Source organism: Micrasema longulum, unplaced genomic scaffold, assembly GCF_059751315.1.
Source record: "Micrasema longulum isolate JH-2025_06_02 unplaced genomic scaffold, ASM5975131v1 h1tg001496l, whole genome shotgun sequence".
Lineage (NCBI taxonomy): Eukaryota > Metazoa > Arthropoda > Insecta > Trichoptera > Brachycentridae > Micrasema > Micrasema longulum.
The window spans coordinates 303,073-319,026 of NW_028278680.1; the positions used below are offsets into that span (position 1 = coordinate 303,073).

At 32.3% G+C, this 15,954-nt stretch overlaps 2 protein-coding genes across 7 annotated transcripts; one reads left to right on the top strand and one right to left on the bottom strand.

The window, feature by feature from the left end:
- Nucleotides 1–308: 308 nt before the first annotated feature.
- Polr2D (RNA polymerase II subunit D) lies at nucleotides 309–3,357 on the top strand. The gene is made up of 3 exons (XM_088236067.1): nucleotides 309–449; nucleotides 525–705; nucleotides 2,440–3,357. Exons 1-3 carry the CDS (start codon nucleotides 386–388, stop codon nucleotides 2,612–2,614), a joined length of 420 nt encoding a protein of 139 aa, XP_088092193.1. The 5' UTR covers nucleotides 309–385; the 3' UTR covers nucleotides 2,615–3,357.
- On the bottom strand, nucleotides 3,289–14,681 carry LOC148275172 (uncharacterized). Of its 6 annotated transcripts, XR_015824093.1 has the most exons (8): nucleotides 14,263–14,681; nucleotides 13,925–14,055; nucleotides 9,523–9,694; nucleotides 8,710–8,843; nucleotides 8,023–8,131; nucleotides 5,770–5,829; nucleotides 3,572–3,945; nucleotides 3,289–3,449 (listed from the first exon to the last, which is right to left on the bottom strand). XR_015824093.1 is itself a non-coding variant. In XM_088236065.1 (7 exons), exons 1-7 carry the CDS (start codon nucleotides 14,465–14,467, stop codon nucleotides 3,701–3,703), a joined length of 1,056 nt encoding a protein of 351 aa, XP_088092191.1. In that variant the 5' UTR covers nucleotides 14,468–14,681; the 3' UTR covers nucleotides 3,289–3,700. The 6 variants fall into 6 exon arrangements, 2 of the variants coding, with proteins under 2 accessions (XP_088092191.1, XP_088092192.1); XR_015824094.1 differs by lacking the exon at nucleotides 5,770–5,829; XR_015824096.1 differs by lacking the exon at nucleotides 5,770–5,829 and having other exon boundaries at nucleotides 8,023–8,259; nucleotides 8,299–8,843.
- Between the last annotated feature and the right edge of the window lie 1,273 nt (nucleotides 14,682–15,954).

Below are 15,954 nucleotides of genomic sequence, written 5' to 3' on the forward strand. Positions count from 1 at the left end.
CAAATGAAGGAAAAAAATTTTTTTTTGGAAGAAACTTAAAATAATTTACGATTTTTATTTCTATAACTTTTCTTTGATTTGTAAATTAAGAATTTATTTCAATACAATATATCAACTTTTTAAAATTTTAGTTTCAAATTTGGATAATCGATGCTGGTCCGATAATACATCACTATTTTTATTTATATTTGTCTATGGTACATCGATTTTCTATCATCTGGTTTTTGGTTTGTATTATTTGTGTTTTGCTCTATGCTTTATGTGCTTTGTATCAATATTAAACAGTATTTTATCTAAGCACAGCTAATCTCTGCGCACAGCTGTCAGTGCGGGTCGGTGATCAATATTGTGTTGTAAATAAGCTTATTCTGCAAATTTAACAATAATGGCTGCAGCTAATGCTACTGAAATAGTAGAAGAAGATGCTGCGGATTTACAGTTTCCTAAAGGTAATTTGAGATTTAAACCCAATTATATAAAATTATCGTATTGCGTTCTTTCTAGAACATGAGGTTATGTTACAGAGTTCGAGAACGCCGAGACCCTCTTGATATCAGAAGTACATATGCTTTTAGAGCACAGAAAAGCTCAAAACGAGTCTGCGGAAGATGAACAAGAGTTTTCCGAGGTTTTTATGAAAACGCTTACCTATACCAATCGTTTTAAAAGATTTAAAAACAAGGAAACTATCCAAAGTGTCAGAAAGTAAGTTTGCATTCACTTAATTATTAACGTACCAATTTACTGTGGAATATTTCATTCTTGCGACGTGTATTTATCCATACCTGAAGGAATACGAACCATTTAGTTATCCCAAGAATTAAAAATGATGAATATCTTAACTCTTCATCCTTAATTTTTTTTTTTTTTTTTATTTATTGGGGATATCAACAGTAATACATGTAACAAAAATATAACAAATACAATATACAGAGAAAACCAATGACAGATATCCACAGAAATACATTAAATACACGTACAATACATACTAGGGTGTTTGTGTGAGTGTAAGTGAGTGAGATGGTGGGTGAGTGGGTGTTATATTGGAATGGACATGTGTGTAAATATTGCACAAGTGTCAAGTGTCGAAAATATTAATATATATAAAATATTAAGAATTAGAGATAAATTATAATAAAATAAGACTTTATTATTGAAACTAAGTATAAGACAAAAAAGTATGTTAAATGCGCGCATTTTAAATGTTATTTTTTTTACAATCAAATGGATCAATAAGGGGAAAGTTCAAATTGTATTCACTAGCAAAACGTATAAGTGGAGAGTTCTGGGCATAGTTGGTACGAACTGCTGGCACATGAAATAGAGAGCTCGACGTGTGACGGGTGCGGTAGCCGGGGACATTAAATGATAACTCTGACAAAAGAGCCGGACTATCAAGGCGTCCACTAAATAAAAGTCCTAAATATAATAAGATTTAAATGAATTACTATTTTCTTTTTGGATTAATCGCAGTACACAACTCGTCTACATTTCAAAAATGTTGCATTTTATAATAAGCCAAAATGAATACAATATTTTTATAATTTATCAATCTTAGAATGCTGCCTTAACTGTTTATCACTTTTGACACGTGTGTAATAAATAAATAAAATATACTAATTATTTGTGTAAATGGCCCAAAGACCTACCTAAATTATTTTTCTTTAGTCCCTTAATTCATGAACATTTAAATTTACACTTACAAGCACAAGATGTCGCCTATTTATTTACTTACATTTTTGTCATTTACCGATTTTTTTTTTATCTATGAAAATAATGTAATATGTTTACATTCAAACCCTTGTTTCATATTTCCAAATTGTAAAACCAACTCCCTCTCTGAACACGAGTTTTCACTCAATTAGAGAGGTAAAAATGTTATTATTAATTATGATAATTAACCATCCATTTAAAATATTACAACAGAGACGAAGAACATTTAAGATAAGGTAATATGGAAGTCTAGGCATCTACAGGGCTTATGACCTGTCAATGGCTGGTTTAAGTGGCCACTTTACACAGTGTAACATTCACCATTCTGCCTATATTTGACCATCCATATTCCTTCAATTCTTTCAATAATTAACCATCTATTTTGTAATTTTATACTTATTTTGTCAATAATTTCTTTCAATAAAACAATATGTATTATTATTAATATACATAAAAAAGTTGTACTACTCATACAAGCCATTCAGTATTTAAAAGTCAAAAGGTACATGAAAATCGACATTTCATGGATCCAATATGAGTCAGCACATCTCTAAGTGGAATAAATTATCAGGCCTTAAACCATTCTTAGAAAAATTGTACTGTAGTGTAAACATTTTTGAAAACTATAAAAAAAAACTAGTTTATTAAAAATTCTTAAAGATCTTCTATGTATATCTTTAATTGCTGTGGTAATTTATTGAACAATGTTTTTCTTTTCATTTTCAGTCTCCTGATGCAGAAAAAGCTTCACAAATTTGAAGTAGCGAGTATTGCAAACTTGTGTCCCGAGGCTGCTGAGGAAGCCAAGGCACTTCTGCCCTCCCTCGAAGGAAGATTCGAAGACGAGGAACTTAGAATAATGCTCGATGACATCCAGACAAAGAAAAGAATCCAGTATTAACTTAATTGCTAGGAAAATTATTTTATATTCATGATCTGATAAGTAAATGTATTCCACGTGGATTGGAGAGTTAATTATAGGGTTGGGTATTTTTTTGTTTGCTTTGGATGTCCAAATTTTCAAAGCATCAGAGAATCGTGTAATGTACAACCATGATTCTTGTAAATTACTAAAGTTTTTTGATTTTACGATTTCATTACAATTCAAACTTTCAACTTGTATATTATAGATTCAATCCTTCAAAATTTCTTAATTTAGATTATAGCTTTTGATTCTTCATACACTTCCGATTACAATTATGGGCAACAAGTAGTTGTTTACAACTTGACAATTTAAGATTTTTTAAAGTTGTATTTAATTAATAAATTCTAACATGTTTCTTTTAGTATCTGAACTTATCCCAATTATATATACCAATAAATAATACATTTGGTTAAATAATTAAACATTCAATTTTGTTTGTTTTGCGGTAGAAAGTTTAAGAAAAAGCACATGGAAAAGTTTAAACGGCATTATCTGTGATTTGTTTCTTTACAACAACAGATTAGATCTTCAAGCCCGATATGAAAATGTATTTGAGGAAGGTGAAAAAATAGTCTCTTTTCTATTGGATGTTGTGTTTTTACGGATAAAATGATTGTGAATTATTTGAATATTAAATAAAAATTCTGGTATTTTAATAATCAGTCTGTATTCTGGATATGTCTGTACATACAGTAATAATACACTTATGCTATTCGTCAGAGGGTGTCGCTTAATTTTCCCTAAATTCACAAAATCATTAGAAAATACTAGGTCTAGATGCTAAAAGTTATTCCAAGGGCGTAGCCGCCACCTACACCTTTCGCAAACTTATAACATACAAGCGAGTATAACAATGCAAAAATAAAACTCAACAATTTTATTCTAACACGGCGAAGGGACGATTGGTAGCGGCCACACCCGGTCTATCGTCGCCGAAAATTATCAATTATTACAATGGGCACTTTTGGTTTTGTCAAAGTCTTAATTTTTTTATTTTCAAACAGTCGTCGGTAATATTTAGATACGAGGATTCTAACAAAATAAGGGACTACATTTGGTTTATCAGTGGTCTGCGGGTGTTAAGCTCTGGGTTGGGTGGAGGGGCTGGAAGGCGGAGCCCTGAGAGGGTCGCAGCTGAAAGCCCACGCTGGGCCGGATGGGGGTCCCCGAGGGGGCAGAGCCTTCCGTGAACTTCAGGCTGACGCGCTCGCAGCCGTCGGGAGGCTCCCGCGCCAGGAAGCGGTTGATGTGGGGGGAGGTTCCCATCCGGTTGCAGTCGGGGTCGGGAGAAGAACACACGCTGCCGCCTGCGGACATCATTAGTCAATGCATTTTATAAAGACACTATAAGACAATTTTCAAAATTAATTTAAAGGAAATTCACTAAATAAAATTAAAAATTAATTGTGATTTTCAAAAATCTCATAAGTCATTAATTAAATGCCACTTAAAAATTATACCTACAACCTATTTTTTGATAAACTCATAATGCTCATAATTTTTTTTCTTGTAGACCCCTTCAAAATACTTCTGTTGACTTATGGGGTTTCTGAATATTATGATTAAAATGATGTATAAGCAATAATAATAATAATAAACAACATCATATTATATTCTTCTCCTCGTATTTGGTAAAATGGTTATTTTTAATGTACATTTTTTTTTCATTCGGTTCCGAAGGTGCGATAATCATCACCCCCCCTTTCCCCATTCAATGGTGTATAGAAAACTGCATTTGTAAACCAAATGCAGCGTATTTTAGTCAATTACACGAAGATAAGGTGATCAGTCTCACCTTCAGGTGCCAGTCCAAGATCAATGAAATATTGCAGTTCAAAAACCCTTACAATCAATAATTTACGACCACCCTGCCAGGAATCAAACCCAAGACCTCAAGAATGGTAGGTGAAAGCGTCAATCACTACACAACAAGGCTGATATATCTCTTCTCGATTTCCTTACTTAGGATTTTTCCTTGAGTCGAAAACACTCATCTAGGGTTTAGATTCTATTTTACACACTATTTTTAGACAAAGAGATGAAGGAGCGATAAAGTAAGGGAAATATTCATGTTTGTGTCATATATTCTCATTATTTGTAGGATTTAACCTTTAAGCAAACAAATTTTCCAAAGCAAAAATATGCTTGGAACTTAGAAGTACATTTTCCCCATTTGGAGATGAATTTCCCGGCATCAACTGGATGTTTAAATAAAAAGAAAGAAGATTGTCTAAATAAAAATAAGGTGCCATAAGTAAAACCAGATTTATGCATATGGCCATATTCTGAAACCTCATTCAACCGAATGGTTGTTAAAAATAATTCAAAAAGAGGTAAATTGAGACAAATATTTTGAATAACAAAATAGTAACGTAATACAGTAGAACCGCGATATAACGAAATTTAAGGGACAAAAAAAAAATTCGTAATAACGAATTCCCACATACAACGAAAAAAAATAATCATACTAGGTATGTATATGTTACGCGCTGTCGCAAAAAAATGTTGCGTGGCTTCAAAAAACAAAACAGACGGACTGGCGTACTCGGCAGTATTCGGAGAGTTTCTGAGGTTTTCCTTCACACACGCGCTTACATACATGCACACACACTGGACACCCACTTTGACAGTTCTGGGTGCCGACAGACCGCTGCCGAAAAGGCCATAAAACCATTCAGACAGATGCAGCGGCGGCGCGGCTTTGAAAGTGCGAAATAATATTTTCATTCTTTTAGCATATTTTTATTTTGTTATGAATTTACGGAAATGTATTGGCATTTTTTCATACGGGACAAAAATGATTTGTTATACATATTAACGGGAATTCGTTGTATGAATGCATTTTTGTATAAAATTTTGTTTTAAGGGAATATTTTGGATTTTTTTTTCAATATGTCTTTTTTCGCTATATCGCGTTTTGTTATATCGCGGTTTTACTGTATTTACATTTTAGAATGAACTTTATAGGAAAGCAAGTGTGAAAGCTGATTGACTTAAGGACTTTCATATTCATACGAAATATGGTTTAAAACTATGTATTGTATACGGTAATGCCATGCTTGGAAACTACAGAGGTGTTTAAGGTAACGGAGATCTACTGGAGGAACTATAAGTGCGGTAATTCAAGTGACCTGGTTGGCAGTGCCTTTCTGGAGAGCACCCACTGGATAGAGAATTTCTAGATGGAGGTCCTGTTATAACAGAGACCCATCAGAATGATTATGAAAAAAAAGAAAATTATAATATTTATTATTTATGAGTACAAATTTTAAAATCAAACTATCTGTCGCAAGGTTCAAGAATGTATACAGTACAGTAAATTCGCCAACGGAACATGTTCAAAGAGCGAATTTCAAGTATCAAACAATTTATACTTAAAATAATTTACATTTGCAGCACTAACTTTATGGTTATCATTATATAATTAAAAATAAAAACAGTTTGTTTTCAAAAAGCACAAAAGTGAAAATAATTGAATGGAAAACATTTTCTTATAATCCACTCCTGCTGAAAATAATCAAATTTCAATCCCGCCCTCACCTCTCACTCTATACCTCCACAAAATACTACTGTCAAGTAATGTCAATAAAGACTTGATTTATTACCTCCATATATGTATTAGATTTATGTAGATATTCAAAATTATGAAATAGGATTATATCATAATCCTTGCATAGCACGTGTAACTCAGAAACCGGTCAGTAATTAAATAAATAATAAGTGGTTACAAAGTGTTATTATTTTCATTTATACTTGTTTCAAATAATACATAGCCTATTGTGCTATATTCTACCAAGAAATATACATATATGTTATTGTTATCAAAAACATTTTGCACTTTGTGGTATGACATTTTACACTTATTTGTTTATAAATTTGTATAAACCACTTTTATTTTGTTTTCGTTTAGATAATTTAGAACGATTAGAAATTAGTAAAGCCATTAATCAAAAACTTCAAATAATAAATAATCAATTAAATTTAACTTCGAGTCCTCTTTTAAAACTATTCCCGTTATGATTTATTTTATCTTCTTTCTCTCTCTTTCTTTTAATTTTCTGTCTCTTTTATACAATATTTTACTATATAAATAGCAACGCGTGTAATTATAAGTTAGTTAAATTCCTGACGATGAGGTAGTAACCTCGAAACCGGTCGAAGTGTAATTTAAAAAAAATTAAAGTGGTTTATACAAATTTATAAACAAATAAGTGATACATATATGTATTTAATTACAATACATAATTAAGTGTGTTATTTTTACAATACGCCGAACCGGTACAAAATAAAACAAAAGCAAGTTGCATAACTTTTAGCGGTTATTTAACTATTTCCACTAAAGGTTTTTGATGTCACAAAACTAACCATTCGCACAATAGTGTCCTTTACATATTTTCACTAAAAACTTTTAAATAACATTGTAACTTTAATTCACGTTGTATGTATTACTTTGTACAAATGTTTGTAGACAAAAGACTTCACTAAATCAACAGGTGGAAGAATTGAAGAAATATGGATATTCAAACATGGGCAAAATGGTGAATGTTACAGTGTGTAAAGTGGCCACTTAAACCAGCCAACCACAGGCCATAAGCCCTGTAAATGCCTAGACTTCCATATTCCCTTCTCTAAAATGTTCTCCATCCCTGTTGTAATTTTTCAATGTTGTATGTAGTTGTAAATCGTTAGTACATATCGGCTTAAAATTACTGCTTACTGTTCAAATGATATAAATGAATTTAAGTTACAACTTAAATTCATTTATATCATTTGAAACGTAATAATGAATTGAATTGATACTTTAAAATAACAAAAGTGTACCTGTGGTGGTATTCTGAATCTTCTCTACTCACTAGAGTGTGATTAAATAGGGGATATTTTCTTTTTTGCATGCATTTACACTTTGCTTCATATCTGGCCATCTGATGATTAAACGTCAAATTTATTTGTATATTTATATGAACACGTGAAATTAAACATGCCGATTTTCATTAAGAACATTATTGCGACCTCAAGCATTACTAAAAACACTTAATTAAGTTGAATTGAATAAACCGCATTAGTTTTTCCTCATTTTTTAAACATTTTTATACATCATTTGACGTTCGATCATCAATGTGGCCATTATATGAAGCAAAGTTTCGCCATATTAAAAAAATTAAAATCCCCAAATTAACGACTCTCTAGGGGGAAAAGAAAATTCAGAATACAACCACTGAAATACCAAAAAAAAATCTGCACTTGGTATTTAAAAAGAGAAAATTTATCATTGTTAAATGTTAAATACAAGTTCAGTATTTAGGTTAAATTTCAACATATATTTTATACTTATACTTCATAAGTGTACGTATTACGCAGTCAGTTGTAAATGAAATAACACAAACCTGATGAATGTGCACTGTGAGACTGACTATCTGGCTGTGCCGGCGTTTGCGTGTTTACAGATCTCCTGAGCATCTCAGCAAGTGGTGCTCGATGACCCTCTGGTGTCACCTAAAAGGAGAAAACCAGGTATAAAAGTCATAAAAAGCGCAGTGAAATTTCACCATAAAACATAAGAACATAAAGATATCAACTATTCTTATTATGATTGATAGATACTTTTATCAGAGATAGAGAACCTCCACGAGAGGGGGTTATTATTTATTTATTTGTCAGACAATGAGGAAGTTCAGAGGGCCACGGGAAATTGGATATAAAAATGTTTTCTTACACGCGGTAAAAATTAAAGCATTTATTATTTAAAGAAAAAAACACTTGACTTTCCTAATGAAATATTTGTATTGTTATCACGTTAACAATTTAAAAATTCAATTTCAGATAACAATAAACTTCTTTATTAAAACATGGATTCTTATTTGTATTAGATTAATGTGACCATTGAAACTCATGTTACTTTAACATAATTACAGCAGGCATAAGGTGAAATTAGTTAGGCTTGAAGAGAGAAATTTATAAATTCCTGTAGTTAAAGAGTAAATATCAATTCGTTATCGTAAGGAATTAGAAAATGTTCATGTGGACCAATTTATTATGTGCTAATTTTGTTCCTACCTTATTTGTTTTCCTACCTTATCTCTGTGTCTATCTAAATTTAGAGGTGGTGTTGGACACAAGACCAGCCTCTCTATCTCCTGGTTCAGTCCTTCCACAGAACTCCGCGCCGCACGCAATGGAACACTTCCTCCGGACTTTATAGCTGAAACTGGAAAAAATAAAATAAAATTTACAGCTGCGATTTTGTCTTACTACTTAGTACTAGTACTTTTATCTTAGCAAAAATAAAATCAAAAGTTTTCTACCGTGTGAAGCCTCACAACAAGAGGAAAAACTATTTTTTTGAACTGACAAACAAACGTTAACACATCGTATTTAGGTCCCGATAGTAAAAATCAAAATAAACACAGACTCGCACAATTTCCAATCGAGATAAATGCACTTGTAAATTAGGATATAATATAAAATCCTTCTTCTTCTATCAACAAATTATAGTTTTATAACACAGAGAAAAAAAACAAACAACAAAACCACGGTGAAATAATATTTAAAAAAAACATCAGATATAATTACAAACTAAGTTTGACAAATAATACGCAATACTTTAGGGGACTCCCGAAAGTAAGTGGCAACCCTGAGTTATATAAGTGCAATATTTAAAAAATTCCCAGTGTTTTATCAAGATTCTAACAAATGTCTCTTGAGTGTATGAAATCTAAAATCCTTTAAAAATAATAATAACAACCTTGACGAGTTAAGCGTTTATGGTTTTTATTTGTATTGCCGGCCGGCCCTCTAAGCACGGAAATGGAAAGCAGCGTTAAACTTATGGCAGCAAAACGTTTAATACTTATTCATTAGCAGGTTACATGCAATAGAATACTCACAAAAGACAGGGCTCATAGTCTGAGAGGCGTGCTCGTGGTGCGGCGGTGGTGGTGCCGGGCGAGGGTTGGGTCGTTGCTGGATACGGTGGTGACGCAGAAGCCGGTCCAGCTTGTCCTCGGAGCCAGTGGAGGCTGGTGGAGTACCAGCCCATTTGCCGGATGCGTCATCAGTCTGGAGAAACAAAGAACCCAGTAAAACTTTTCTTGATAGATGGAGACGGAATATATTAGATTTTACAAAATCATAATCTTTTTATTGTGGAAGTAGGGAGAGGGGATAGAATACCACACCACGTTACATAGTTGCACGTTCTCATTATTATTCTGACCTTTGATATGTTCATCTTTATGTATTTTTAAAAATTTAATTATGCCATTTGTTTCATGGTCTTTCTCGTTTCCTGAATCTATCACGCCCGTCTTATGGTAAAATGAAAGATCTCGGTTTTATAAAATGTTTTATGACAATTAAATCAGAACTGTTTTATAGTCACATCAAGTTTCCAATTGGCTATAGATGCATTGCTTTGCCACTAGGCGGGCAATCAAGGCTTGCATTGTAAATATTTATAGCGATTCTTTCGCTGTTATCCACTCACCTTATATTAAATATAAATATAATAATTTAAGAATTATTTGGATACACATTTTTTTTTAATATCACTATCTAGCAAAAATTTAGAAAAAAGAAATTGACATATATTACAACAGAGATGAAAGTCACCATTCAGTTGGTGTTTGAACATCCATATTTCTGCAATTCTTCTACCAGTATAGCTCAAACCTTTTAATGTTACAAAGTGTAAAGTGATCACTTAAACCAACCAATTACAGGTCATAAACCCCGTCTAAACTTATTGTATTAATCTTAATAATTCCCTGGGGGTTAATCCAACCCTATCTAAAAACATTTAGACATACTCAAAATACTGCTGAAAAAAATTGAACTTAAATTATGATTTTATTCCAGTAAAAGAGCTGAATTGTAATGATGCCAATGACGAAGTTCAGTGCTACGGGAAATTGGATATAAAAAATGTTACACCTGGTAAAAGGTAGATCATTTAATTGTATGGCAAAACTTTATTTTTAAATTTAATTTAAATATGTATATTTTTTGGTTCATCCAATTATCCAAATTTCTGCATATCCGGATAACGTCTGGCACTCATTAACCCAGATAATTGAAGTTTTACTGTACCTTGAACAGATTCTTGTTAATCAATCAATTAATTACAGCATTACATGTGCTGGATTTCCGGTTTCCGGGTAGCCATTTCTTTCAACGTTTAGTGTATTTTAACATTACAGGGCTCTACTTTTTAATGTCAGCACAACTCACCGACGACAACTCGTGACGTCACAGGCGGAGTAATTATGAAACTTTACAAATTCATAAAGACGATAATACGACAAATAATATATATTTTTTAATTTTTGGCTTGGCTTAATAGTACATCAACAAATAAAAAAGAAGCCACTGAATTCGCTCATTGCAACATATAAACAAAAAAAACATTACTTTTATAAAAAAAATATATTGAAACAAAACTAAAGAAAAAAAAAAATAAATCAAATGGTAAATAAAGAAAGGTGAAATAAATTTTACAAAAACAAATCGAATAAAATTACGAATAACCAATAATGTCCTTATGGCGATCTCAACGTTTGTAGCCAATGCGCGAATAGGGGTGAGTTTATATAAATACTTGAAAGAAACAGAAAAAAATCCAGTAAGAACGTATATCACAAAATTGTAAGAACTTAGATTATGATTATATACTTGTTGTTTTCAATATGGCGAGTGTTATTATGCGGTCTAATAATAATCTGTATCTGTGTTTTACTATGTACACGAGATAAGAAGTTAAAGAGGGTAACATAAAAGTTCGTTAAATTATATCTTACTCCCCGCATATACATAATATTAATACTTTTTATCCTGGTAAAGTCGTTCGGCCCATTGGCGGAAGGGTAGAAATACCCTTTACGCCGGCTCCACTTTAAAGACGGGAAAGGTAAATCTACTTGATTTTATGACAATTCTTTGAGGTATTTCTAATTACACATACGTCTAATGTAAGTCAAACGAGCTGTTCTTTCATTTACATATATACACATGCTCTTCTGCAGCTCATATGAGAGCTTGTGATTTGTTTAGAGTCGATGAATTATATCCGATTAAAGCAATTCTTTTTGTGTAAGAATTTGTACATAGTAATTTAAATATTTTTTACAAAAAATTCTAATAAATATGTGATTACTACTATGTACGTTATATATTTTTTTTTAATTGGTTCTATAAAACCACATGACATAAAAGAGCAGTGTGTGGTCTATATTCGAAATTTTATTAAAAAATAACTGATATTATTTTAAGATAGAGCAATTTTTGTAAGAGTTTTTTTTTCATAATCTGTTGTATTTTAGCTAAACCCGCGTAAAATGTGTTAATCAATATTTAGAATGACAAATCATTTCATCTTAGCCGTGTTCTCAAAAATAAATTTGCAATTAATTGCAATGTTTTTCAAATAAAACTATTATTAATGTAGGTTAAGTATGAAGCAATCGAAGCAATATATAAGAACCTACTGACGAGTTGTATGCTTACAATTCAGCCGGAATTTAATTTTAAGATTATTGAGTAAATATTTTTTTAAAAATTAAATGGCCTAGACATGTACAACAAATGGACAGCAAAAGAGTGGCTAGCAGATTTATGAAACAAATATAGATGCAGAAAAATAAGGAAGACTGAGAAAGACATGGCATGTTCAAATCCAACTAATACTTGGAGATGGACATGTCAAAAGTTGGAATAATATTCATGTATGAGAAAATGTATCGATGTAGAGAATGCGAGGTATGTATGCAAAGACAGACTGGTATAATAAAAAAAAAACAATTGAAGGGTACACGGCAAGAACGGGCCCTTTAACAAGTAACAATTTTTACAGGAAAGCAAAAAGAAGAATAAAAACCATATATGTGGGACTCATGGGTAAATGTATTTAATAAAACAGATTTTTAATTAATGTAATATATGTTTTTACATACAATCACAGAATATAAAAAAACTAACATGTCTACTTAATATTTTTACAGATAAAAATTAACTCGTTGCAGCAATAGTCGCATTTGGTTAGTTTTAAATATTCCATTTTATTGAACTCGTTCAGAACTTGTAAATCGAAAAAATGCAATGAGCCTGTTTTAGCCGTGTACCCATAGAATTAAGAATAGTCCAGAAGGAGCGTAGAATCATATTTGAATACATCGGACTGTGTCCAAAAAGCCCCCACTTTCGCCGAACGCATTCGTGAAGTCGCCACGTAATGCTGTCAGATGGGTAAAATATAATCATAACACAAATGTAAGGTTAAAAAAAGCAATTTGTTAATTTCTTAAAAATTTTATTGTACACGCGGTAACATTGATTTATACAACAGAGTAGATAAGTAAAGGGTCATTTAATAAGAGTAATTTGATTAATAAACTTTGAGCTTAAAATATAAAAAAAAAAATATTTTACACAAAACGGATATTTTTATGTCATGTTAAATAATATTTTATGTTTTCAAGATAATGTCAGTCAAATGTCCACCGCGGCATTGTTTAATCCGAGGTCATTAGATGAGCAAAGTGAGGTAAAAAAAAATTACCACCCTGACAACACTAACAAAATGTCCATTTTGTTTTCTTTGACAATCTGACAGGTGGAAAAATAATTCAATTTTTAAGTAATGCATTTGCTACTTACACATGAAATGAGATCCCATTCTGTTTCTTTAAGATCCCAGCAGTATTTCTACACTTTAAAACGACACAACACGGCATATTTGAATTCAAATCGGGAGTTGATTACTGAGCGACGTCTACAAAGAAACTAATGGATCAAAACGTAAAACTGCTCGTTTAAGATTAGTTTAGTCGCATTCTGTTTGATGCGCGTATGCTATTTCTGGACTATTCCTTATTGTATGTGTGTACCCTTCAATTTGGATGAATATTTAATAACTATTACATACTCATTTACATGAAATTAAAAATAAACCTCAATTCACTATCTGGATCGGTGCCAATATTCCAATACCAAGAATGGTGGCTATTTGTATTAAGAATTATTCCACTGAATTCAAAAAAAATGTATTACGTCCGTTTATAAATAAGTAATGTAAATTTCTGTAACTCCTTGGATTTGAGATTTTACTATTGTGGTGTGTTATCAACAGGTTTTTGGCTAAGCAGACTAGGTGAGGAAGTTTATTATTTCCCGAACATTCTGTTTTAAAAGGTGTATGATATTGTATTTATTTATTTAAGCATTGCTATTCTATTGAGGCGTTGGTGATTCTATTAGTTCATATATAAAATAGTTATAATATTTACAATGTCTAACCTGAGTAGCTTTGTTCACTTGTAGTAACCCGGAATGCAAATAGAAACAATCCCTCGGCCAATAGCTCCGTTGGTGTATAGCATCTAGAGAAGCAGTTCTTCTTATCACATTTGTATCACTTCGAATCCTTCCTAATTATTGTTTAAAAAAACTCATTAGAAAACAGAAAAAAAAAATACTCCATAGAAATTATAAAATAAAACGTAGTAAATCTACAAAGATGCATGTGATGTCATATATTATGATTTTTGCGTTTAAATATAGGTATGCAGCAATAAGGCTTAATAATAAGTAGACAATATTGCAGAAATAATAGTCTCATTAGCGGAGACAATTACCTTTGTAATTGACGGCTCCGGGGCTTCTTTGTCCAGATAATGCATGGTCGGGAGATATTCTTCTCCAATTGTTGGTGGGGCTGTTGCCACAACTCTTCCTGATCCCTCCAGACTGTTTCATCAAGGAGGAGACCGGCAAAGTGGCTCGCATCGGCCCTTGTTTTCCAATCGGACAGTCCGATTGCTTACGAACGCGGCCCGACATATCCGACGCAGGGAGCCTCCGATCGCCTTTATTTGTAACAATTTTTACTTTTCGTAACTACCCACATACGCTGACACATCATTTTCGACAAATTATTTAGAACTCGCACAAAGGATGGATACGGTAAAATACATGTCCCCGCCGACTAAAAAAATATCAACTTCAACTTGTCACCTGCAATCCTGTCTTGCGCAAAAGAGATTGCGCCGATTGCGCAAAGGAACAATGGAAAATGTTGGATTTCTATGGCGGCGAAAGTCAACCACTGTTGTAAACAAATCGACAACAGCGCTCACGAAAACTCTTGAACTATTAAACGCGGGAAATTCGGGAAAATTTCAATTCAACGTCTATTTACCTAATAATCATTGAGATAGGTAAGTGTACCTACTACCTACGACTCTTTTATTTATTAAAAAAAACATTTGTTTCATGGAAAAAAAATGTTACTTCTTGGCTTAAAAAAATATTTTTCATTATTATCATTTTTATGATATTTTGTTGATTAGGCTCATGGTTAAAATAATAATAAAGGAATATAAAAATACAGTACTGCAACCATAGAATTAAGAATCTTAATTCTATGACTGCAACCTATAATTATTTTTAAATATTTTGGTCAGATAGCCAAAATTCAATTACAAATTGTGTTATTATGACTACTATTACCATCACGCCATTTCCTCATAGGGGTAGGCAGAGAGGATGGGTTGCAGCACGAGTCTATCCTGACATTCATTCCAAGCTTCTTCCACATTCATACATCTTATCATACATGCCCTTCGGTTGTGTCTGCTTTTGACATGACACCAGACTTGGTTTATCTGATCATGCCAAGTCTTCCTTGGTTGTACTCGTCCCACGTTACTGTTCATTCTCGCCATATATATATAAATTACATTGTTTCATCATCCATTCGTTCTCATGATCAAACCATCTCAGTGACCATTTCTTAATATTGTAAGCTGGCAATACCAAGGTTCCGGTCCCGGGATGCAAACGCAGCCCTTTGGTGAGCACGCCGTTCCCTGAGAAGGAAGAAGCGCCTCGCCCACTCCTCTTCCTGACGCCCGACCGACTACACCGTGTAACCCATACTTATTTACTCGTCGCTGTGTTAACCTTTGTCTTCGGATAATATACGAGGGAAACAAGAACCGTGTTTGATTTAACAAAAGAATCCCTCATTTTTCCCCATTGTGTCTTACAATATAAACAATTATACCTGTCTTAGATTTGCACTCTCGCCTGATTTTACAATTCAAATTGTGTTTTTAATAATTCTAAATCCATAAAAATTCATAGTTGTTAAGAACTGTATGTCATACAAATAAAACATGTCAGAGATTGACTTAAATGATCATGTGCCTACAATACACAGTTTTATCAAATTTATGTGAATATTTTTTGTTTTTGGTATCCATATTTTTTTCTATACTTCTTCAACCTTACCTGCAAGTACGAATAATTATTATATTGTTTTTTTT

Excerpts from the sequence above, each read along its gene's own strand:
- Polr2D (XM_088236067.1), top strand. The coding sequence starts at position 386 with ATGGCTGCAGCTAATGCTACTGAAATAGTAGAAGAAGATGCTGCGGAT. Across the intron at positions 450-524 it reads GGATTTACAGTTTCCTAAAG|AGTTCGAGAACGCCGAGACC; the intron begins GTAATTTGAGAT and ends GTTATGTTACAG. Across the intron at positions 706-2,439 it reads ACTATCCAAAGTGTCAGAAA|TCTCCTGATGCAGAAAAAGC; the intron begins GTAAGTTTGCAT and ends TTTCATTTTCAG.
- LOC148275172 (XM_088236065.1), bottom strand. The coding sequence starts at position 14,467 with ATGTCGGGCCGCGTTCGTAAGCAATCGGACTGTCCGATTGGAAAACAA. Across the intron at positions 8,844-9,522 it reads GACTATGAGCCCTGTCTTTT|TTTCAGCTATAAAGTCCGGA; the intron begins GTGAGTATTCTA and ends TATTTTTTCCAG. Across the intron at positions 8,132-8,709 it reads TAGATAGACACAGAGATAAG|GTGACACCAGAGGGTCATCG; the intron begins GTAGGAAAACAA and ends TTCTCCTTTTAG.